This window comes from Pseudomyrmex gracilis, unplaced genomic scaffold (assembly GCF_002006095.1).
Source record: "Pseudomyrmex gracilis isolate BER0280 unplaced genomic scaffold, ASM200609v1 scaffold_32, whole genome shotgun sequence".
Lineage (NCBI taxonomy): Eukaryota > Metazoa > Arthropoda > Insecta > Hymenoptera > Formicidae > Pseudomyrmex > Pseudomyrmex gracilis.
The window spans coordinates 17,158-26,758 of NW_018020616.1; the positions used below are offsets into that span (position 1 = coordinate 17,158).

A 9,601-nucleotide genomic window follows, 5' to 3' on the forward strand; every position below is an offset into this window, starting at 1 on the left:
ATACAAAATATTTTTGTACAAATTTTTCAAAGAGAAAAAATGTTTTAAAAGTTGCTAGATTATTTACAATGATGTCTTTCCGCTCATAATATACCATTTTTATCTGTATAATATATATATGAGCGATATCTAGTAATATCTGAGTGTGATCCGCACACTCAGTGGTTATTACACACAGTAGTTTTTTTTTTTTGCTAAAAGTTATTACAGATACAATAATATTCGCCTCGATCATTACAGAGCCGCCATATTAATCACACGGCCGCATGTAATAATCACACAGCCGGCAGTAGTTCTTTTTCGTAAGGGTAGGGAGGAGAAATTTCCGAGAAATACTTCCCCTGGAGCGGAACGATATGGTGCACTCCTCTGTACCGATGATACATACTGACGCGGTTATCAATGATACCGACAGTCATATATTACCACAATATTATCACGAACATTGAAAAGATTACTTCTGTATTGAAAGTGCTCTGTACTGTACATACATTTATTATTTATTTATACATATATACAGGGTGTCCGGTAATTACCGTATCACCGTTCGTAGGCAGGTAGAAGAAGTAAAACTGAGAGTCAAAAAGTCCTGAACTATTTTTTGCTATTACATATAATAAAGGAGTAATTATTGAATAAATCAAGCCAATCAGCGTCGACCTTTAGCCGGGCGCACGTCAGCGCTTACGCACACCAGGCGCGTGGTTCAATTTTTTTTTTTTTTTTTTTTTACAAGGGGAAATCCTTTATGGATACCCCGGCCTGTAAGGGCAGACCAGGGTTATGTGGGACTTACTCCCGAAGGAGCGTACCCACTAAAACCACCTTGAGGCTCCTCGTGCGCTCTGGGAAAGAACCTGGAAAGCCGGAAGGCTATAACGTCCCGGTTTCCCTCCCGCGCCTGGGTGCCAGTCACATGGCACCGCATCCCCGCGACGACAGAAGGGAGCCTATCCCCTTCTACCGACTCCTGTGTTCGCGTGCAATGTCCGAGAAGGCCCTCACCTTCCCGGACTGCGAACTTTGACTACCCTCTCCCCCGCCCGCTGTGGGGTAGTCTTAGAGACATCCCAATGAAGCGAAGGAGAGGGCGAGTCCAATCCCTCTGCGCTAGAATCGGGGATTCAGTCCCCGATCCTTAACCGGGCCATAGGCTGACCCTGACGCAGGCGCTCCGCGTCCTTCTTAACCCGGAGCACCTTCTCGCAGAAGGCGAGGAAGACGAGGCGCGTAGTTCACTGACACTCGCCCGGCTAACGGTTGGCGCTGATTGGCTTGATTTATTCATTAATTACTTCTTTATTATATGTAATAGAAAAAAAAAAATAGTTTAGGACTTTTCGACTCAGTTCTACTTCTTCTACCTGCCTACGAGAGATATTACACTAATTGTCGGACACCCTGTATATGTATATACCTATACATATATAAATATATATTTATATTATGTATATATATTTATATATGTATATATATTTTCAAATTTAATTTTCATTGTATATTTTTTTTTTGTTATTTTTACGATATTAAAAAATGCATAAATGCGGAATATTCTTCTGATATTCTTCTGATGATTTATTTATAGGCACTAATATGACAGAGGCTAAGAAACTTTTAGATGAATCCGGATTGTCTATTCTTATAGCGAGTGATTTGGATGAAGCAGCAAAAAAGGCAGTAGCCTCTGTAAAGGTTTAAGTAATCAATATGATAATATACTGTCGACTTATCTTGTACAAGACTGGAATTTGGGGATTTGTATGTAAGGGAACACTCAAAGCTCATGTCACATCAACACAGGATAAAGAAACATTCTTTACACTGACTTTTTTTATAAGAATATAAAAAATTTTATACCTTTATACTTGCTTTTTTTGCGGTAGTATTTGGAACAGTCACATACGGTTATATATCTATCCAAAATACTAATATATAAGTAATATATTGTTGAAGTTTCATGTTTTCGAAGATTATTTTATTTGTTACAGTTGTAGAAAAATGTGCTATAATGTTACTATTTCAAAGTAATCAAATGTGCATTAAAAATTTGTAGAAACACACATACATGCGATATATCTAACTTGTAACATATTCAAAAATCTATTTTTATACATTTATTTAATATAACATAAGAATTACAGAAATGATATTCTCCATAAATTTAAGTTTCTGATTTCATTTATTTTTTATTATAATTCCGTACAAATAAATGTCGGTTGGTTTTCTTTTTATTGAATCATATGTGAGGTGTATACAGAATATAATTATGTTTTGTTCATTTTTATTACTATAAAAAAAATAAAATAAAATAAGTGTGTTAGTTGAAACTAACGGCAATTTTAACTGTTTTGCATTACATGCATATCCAAATGTAAGATTATAATAGTTTATTTTTTTATTTTTCTAATGTTGTGTATATAAATATAATACATTTGGTTCTTATTAGATATAAACTTAAACTCTTTTATATCTAAAAACAAAGAAAACAATTGTACTTAAATCTCTTTAATACAACTGTAAGTTTTTTTGTTACATAATTATTTGCTTATGTAAAGACTTGCGACACCTCAAGTTTTATTATTCATACATTTAAAATCTTGCGTGTTTTGTTACTGGATTTAACCAATTATTGCAATAAAATGACAGATGTAAGTATAAAAATGTAAAAAAATTAATTTTTAGATTTCCAATTTATATATTACTATAATAAAACATGACAATAATAAAAGAAGAGGTGTTATATTTGCATTGAGATGTTATAAAAAAACAAATGCTGCCATATATGATTCGCTCTCTCGATGTCGTGCAGTTATCGCTTAGCTGTCCATCGAAGGAGTTTTTACTTATAAAGACTCAGTGACCATATATGGATTAAAACGCGACTATGCGCGACTTTTTCTTGCCTTTCATATAGCACGTGTTAATGGGTCGTTCTTTTTATAGACATATTGACCGATTCTATAACATGTTGAGGAGAGCAAAAAGAAATGCTCAATTTAAAAGTGAAAGTTTTTCTGCACTTGAAAAAGCAGTCTCTAGAGTTAAGTTAAACTCTTTTTAATAATGTTATTATCCTACTTCTCGCTCTGTGAACATTTCAGAATTCGAATATTAATCGTCTAACAAAAAATGTAGAATTATTATTGATCTATAGCCAAATTCTCTACTTTTTGTGAAAAATGTATATTTTATAACGTGATTAATTGAAGAAAATAAAAAATGATTCAAAATTTGATGGACGAATGTTAAAAAGAAATTTTATTTTGATGTAGAAAGTTTGTACAAAATATATTATAAGTGTAAGAATGTTCGCGTATAGTCGTATGTACTTAATTTGTACTGAAACGCGACTTGCCCGAGAAGAAATTTCCTCCGGGAAGAATCATTTGCGGAAGCAACCGCTGAAACCACTATTGCGGCGAAGACCGATGTTCTCTTTGCAACATAATATCGCGACGCATAGCGCGTAACAATGACCGTTTTGGTTTTCTTCTCAGTGTCACGCTAGCCAGCAGACAACTGACTTGTTTCACTTTGTTACTTTTATATACAAATATAACGACCCGTTTCTCTCTCATACGCGTGTCACCATCTCGAGACGACAACGAGAAGACCGCGAGTTTCTTCGACGCGTGTGTGTGTGGACGCGCGCGTATATATAGATCCTCGCCCCTCGCATCCTAAAGGGAGCGGCGAAAGAGCGTGTACTATTCTTGGACATAACTTCACGAATAACTTCTCTTTCGATGTGCGTTCGACTCCCGGTATACGAACGGTAAAACGTCAGTAATCGTCTGCGAATCGCGCCGTGCCGATCGAGAACGCCGTGTCGATTTAATCTCGAAGAATGCTGCTCTGATGTGCGCATGTAAAATCCGCACCGGTACTTGGCTCTGCTTGCACTGACTACTATTTGGCAATTAACGCAATCAACACTTAGTTTTTAAACATATATTAACCGATGTCACTCAAAGTAGAAGTAACAAAACACTACTGTTGATGTTTAATATAAATTTGTTATTTTGACATTTCTTCCGTGAAACACGATCAGTTGTTTTCATTCAGAGCTAGTAGATTAAACTCAATGTTTTATCTTACTTTATGCGTGACATATTATCTTATGCGTGATTTTGACGTGTTAACTTTTAAACAGTAGATTTAAGTAGTTAGAAAAAACAGTTGAAAAAAATATTATTTTGTTTTTATATTCTTTTATTATATATCTGACATTAAATAATTAAAATGCGCTAAAGAAAAATTTTTTAATTAAAATTTGCTCATAAGTTTTCACAAAATGTATAAAAACAAGTTTTGTGATATTTTTTAATAATTTTATAAATTAAATATGTGAACAGTTTTATTTTTAGTATTCTTGCCGTGTTGTGTTCAAGTATTTTAATCAAACATTTGGTTCGAATCGAATGAGTTGTGCATCATGTATGAAAGAAAAACATGTCTCTAACTTATTAAAATCGACTTTGCTCTAAAAAGATACAAAAATGCACTATTACAATATATAAGAAAAAAATTAAATATAAATAAGAAAAAATAATACATATTTTTTAAACAATACATAATTTTTAATAACATAAATTTTAGAAGAAAATATATGTTTTATTATTTTTGCTTGTTATATTTTGTAGCTAATAGAAAATCAGTAAGAAATATCTAACGACTGAACGATCAAGTTTGAATGTTGAGAAAGTAATTTTTTTTTTTTTTTTTTTTGATTAATTTCAGATTGTTTACGATAATTTATTAAAAGAATAATATTTTTATTTAAAATGTTTATCTGTATTATGTTAATAATTAATATTTGGTAATCGTGTGTGACAGCTTAGAAAGTATATACAAATATTTTACATATAAAACATAATAATTATTATTTTAACATCTATGATTTGATAGAATTGTTCTTTTTTTATTTTAAGTTTATTAAACAATTAAATTATTTAGAATATTTAAATTGTGTGTGCCTATATGTATATATTTCTTCTATGTATATAGGTTTTGGTTTAAAACAGTATAAAGTGTTTGTCTCGATATAGCAAATTACAAGTGGTAAACTTCTCAAGTTCGATGATAAAATTTTGATAAAACTTTTGTGATTTAGTTTTAAATAAAATATTTTATCTCTATCAAATCTCTTCTTCTTAGCTTTGAAGTGCCGCGATAAACAAATCATATTTTAGCATCATCACAGTAACAATGTCTACATATAATTTGTAAATAATTCATGAACAATACAATATTATACATTTACAATATTATACATTAAGTTATATTATACATTTTTTATTGCTAATTATATAGATTTATATCTACACAGATTTAACGATCATAGGTGTCTACTACTAAACGTTTGTAACACCATGACTGCATTTGAGGAGCGCGTTATCAGCGCTATTGTGTCATTCTATCTTTGTTTTATATCTAATGAGCGATAAAGATAGAATGATGCAATAGCGCAGATAGTGCGTTCACTGAACGCAGCTCATGTGACATAATGAACGTCTAATGGAAATTTGTATAAAATATTGTTTAGTATGAATACACGCACACACACACAATATATATATACAATATATATACACAGTTAGAAATATTCGATTATCCAAAACGTTAAATTTTGTAGAAATATAAATTAAAAAAGAGAAAGAGAGCTTAAAATATATCTTTACCAAAAAAATTTCTTAGTTTGCTTTTCAAGTACAGTTTGTTTTCTAATGTTGATACATTTCTCAAAATATATTAAAAAGTGTGTAAATAATGTGAATAAAACAGACGACATTATATAGCGACTCTAAATTATTACAAAAACAATACAACATAAAGATGTAAAGCTATTGGCTGGATTTATTGTTATTACTGTTGTTTTGTAGATACTTTCCACATTTTCCAAATTTGTGCATTTTTAATATCTTGTTTTAAAACCATTACGTGCAATTGTAAAGTTATGTTAAAATTATATTTTGAACCTTTTTCTGTTTATTAACTTAAGATTCTACACAAAGTTTATTTATTTCTTTGGGCAGCCAGATATTTATCAAATCAACTATAAACACATTAATAATTTTTAACGCAAATGTTTCTTTCCAGTAAATAATTTTGTGAATTAAACAATCTCTCTATTAAAGAAAGCTTTTTAAACACATTAGAGACTCTTTACATTTAGATTTCAGACAATGTTTTGTGCTTATGAAGTTCAACTCAGATTTAATATCAGACCTTGGAAAAAAGTCACGTATACGTGTGCGCGTACCAAAAATAACTTGGCATCTTTCTCTTTCTCTTTCGTCGTGCATTACGACTCATAATTTCACACACATATATCCGATCAATATCTATTACATACGCATACAAAACGTGATAGTTGTGTGATAAAAAAGTAACTTTACTTCTCGTAAATTTTATTTAAACAAAATTTTTTTACATATATAATGAGTAAATAGGCATATTTACTTCAGAAAAGAACATAATAGAACGTATAATACATATAAATAATATATATAAAAAACAACATTATATATATATATATATGTTTAAATTTTTATAAACATTGTAAAATACACTTAATCAACCATTAATTAATTAATTAATTAATTAATCACTCCTTCCTGGAGAATGGTTAAGCAGGCAAAACCTGCATGGTTTCAAAAATGTATTTTACAATGTTTATACAACTTTAAACATTAAAAACTTTGCAACTTATCGGGCAACGTTTTTTATACGTTTCTACGAAATCGGATCGCAACTTAAAAAGCGGACATTTCGACGTTTTTGCTACGTTACTATGACGTTTTAGAGACTTTTAACGAAACGTTGCTAAGTTTCGGAAAACCCGTTGCAGAAACGTTTTTGTGATACTAACGATGCTATGTGGGTGTTTGCTCCCATCGCCCGGGAGTGCGATGTGCTTTAAGATTCTTTTCAGTGAATAGAACTACCATATATAATATTTTTAGTATATATTATATATGTGTATATATATCATATAGAATCGATTTTAGTCGATTTAATTTTCATATCATAAGAAATGTGGCTATTATTTCCCGAAGTGGGGATCACACGCGCTTTATTCGTCAAATCAAACACTATTTTTGTGCAAAATTTCAAATTGATCGGAAGCAGGGATCATTCGGAAGTACACCCAAAATTGATAAATAATTTATGAATTTTATTTTTTATTATTTTAGTCGAGTTATATGTATTTTTATCTTTGATCGGATCAACAATGTTTTAATTGCAACATTTCACGCTACAGGTAAATCGTTGCTGTGACTCAAGTCGTGCCATCATCTTAGAACGGAGAGTTCTAATAAGAGAACATAATATTGATCTATCTCTAAAGAAGATTCTTCTTTTTCAATTAACGCATCCTGAGTATCCGAAATAGGTATAATCTCTATTGGTAGACAAACACGCGATTCGTTGGCAGATCGTGTCTTCTGTTTCGCATACACACACAGAAGTATATACGACTAATCAGCGGCATACACAGAGCAGGTAAGTTTCTAATACATATCTAATATTCGTCTTCGATAATTTTACAAGTGTGCGTACACACGAGTAGCAATGGACACAAAGTTTTTTCAAACAATGCTAATTATAAGATGTTGTCAAATAGAGTAAAAAACATAAAGTGGATCGACTAAATGACGCATATGTACGAAGGAGAGAGAAAGAGAGAGAGATAAACAGAGAGACAGAAAGAATAAGTAAGCGTGTGCACGTGTGTACGTGGATATTTGGAAAAATAATTAGATATATTAAAAATATATTTAATCTGACAATGAGATGTACAAATTGATTAAAATATAAACTTTAAGAACATTTAAGTACATTTTTAAATATGTTCCCCAATAGACAAATTGTGAAAATATTGCACAAAAATGACATAAATTGACAAAAAATTTCGCAATAATTGCACTAAGATGATTCACTATAACGCAACAGTTTTGTCAGGATAAAATTGTGTAAATAATATTTGTCACAAACTAGAAAAATCTAATTTAGAGTATAAATATTCTATAGTATTTTAATTCTTTAATGCATAAAATTATACAATTTAATATTTTTGACAATGTAATGCAGCAAAGACCATTTGGAAATGTTACAAATATTTGGATAAAATATTCATATTGTAAACAGAATTCAAACAAAATTTGAGGATCTAAAATAGCTCGCAAGTAGGTCTGAACGTTAAAAGAATAGATCAACAAATAAGATAGCATTCCACTTGTAAACACAGCAGCAGATCACGGCGTCGTATGTATGTATATTTGCTATTTGGAATAAATCTCCCTTGAAAATTTCAACATGCTTGTGCCCATCGCTACTCGTCGAGTTACCAACACACTCACCTCTCGACCTCGTCACTAACAGTACTCCCGACTACCAATACTCTGACTGGCAGGAACTAATACAAGGGCGTGCACCCCACCATTCTCGTACATGAGAGCGTAGCAGCGGACCGGCCGATAAAATGAATGAGAATGATAAGTCAGTTAAGTGCGAGAACTCCGCCGAGGAGGAGGAGGACGAGATGTTCGAGCGCGAGCTGGCCGAAGACGCGCAGTGGAAGCGAATTCAGCAAAACACTTTCACGAGATGGGCAAACGAACGGCTGAAGGCGGTAAACAAGCACATTGGCGACTTGGAATGCGACCTGTCCGACGGTCTACGGCTGGTGAGCCTCATCGAGGTACTCTCGCAGAAACGATTGCCGAAACACAATCAGCGGCCTACCTTCCGCTCCCAAAAGTTGGAGAACGTATCTGTCGCTCTCAAGTTTTTAGAGGACGAGGGCATTAGGATCGTCAATATTGGTAAGCAACTGACATGCGTAATACTTTGAGAATAGATTCGTCCTATCTTTCTAGGTTTTTGTTTGAAAAAACAAACAAATAATTGTTTGATTATGAATGTTATGATAACGTTAATGCGTGCGTCGATGATCAAAAATAATGAAAGAATAATATAATAATATAACAACCTTTACTCTTTTCTATCTATTTTGTGTTTGTTTGTGTGTGTATGTGGTTCTGGATAAAACACCTAAACAGTAATTTAAATTTTTTTAAAGTAATATTAATTATTAATAGCAATCGCGTGTGCATTTCTTTTTTTTCTCTTTCTTCTTTCTCATTATTTTTTTAACGGAAATTTAACTTTAAAATTAATATAACTCGTAAGCGTGCTTCCTGTTGATCTTATTGTTTCTTTAACAATTGTTACTCAGGAAGGTGTTCTTGACAACATATGTCAACCTTATTGAATTTTCTGGAAGTCGGTTTTTGGTATAGCCATTAGTGCCTCCAGCGATTTTAGCTTTATTGCCTCCACACTCTCAAAACGAGTTCCTCGTAGTGGTTTTTTGAGTCGATCGAATAGGAAGAAGTCACATGGTGCCAGATCAGGTGAATTGGGCGGTTGTTGAATGGTATTGGTGTTACTTTTGACGAGAAACTCACGAGAATTTTTGCACGAAATTCAGTTCTTTTGGCACCAATCTCGCAGTGACTCGCCTCAGACCCAAATCCTCACGCAAAATGCTCTGAACGGATCCGAATGATATGTTGGTGGTCTCAGCTATCTCCCT

General features: G+C 32.4%; 2 protein-coding genes across 8 annotated transcripts in view; both read left to right on the top strand.

Moving 5' to 3' along the window:
* Positions 1–7,499, top strand: part of LOC109852623 (succinate--CoA ligase [GDP-forming] subunit beta, mitochondrial) — a 12,086-nt gene extending 4,587 nt beyond the window's left edge. For 3 of the 4 annotated variants that reach the window (XM_020423941.1, XM_020423939.1, XM_020423940.1), the window contains 2 exons: positions 1,586–1,692; positions 7,265–7,499. In XM_020423941.1, coding sequence (XP_020279530.1) covers positions 1,586–1,692; positions 7,265–7,396 — 239 coding nt within the window. In that variant the 3' untranslated portion in view covers positions 7,397–7,499. Of the gene's footprint in view, positions 1–1,585; positions 2,368–7,264 lie in introns of those variants that run through there. The other variant, XM_020423942.1, reaches the window with a different exon arrangement.
* The window catches only part of LOC109852621 (filamin-A), a 45,829-nt gene continuing 43,646 nt past the window's right edge, over positions 7,419–9,601 (top strand). For all 4 annotated transcript variants that reach the window (XM_020423926.1, XM_020423927.1, XM_020423928.1 and 1 more), the window contains exons 1-2: positions 7,419–7,506; positions 8,417–8,828. In XM_020423926.1, coding sequence (XP_020279515.1) covers positions 8,486–8,828 — 343 coding nt within the window. In that variant the 5' untranslated portion in view covers positions 7,419–7,506; positions 8,417–8,485. The remainder of the gene's footprint in view (positions 7,507–8,416; positions 8,829–9,601) is intronic.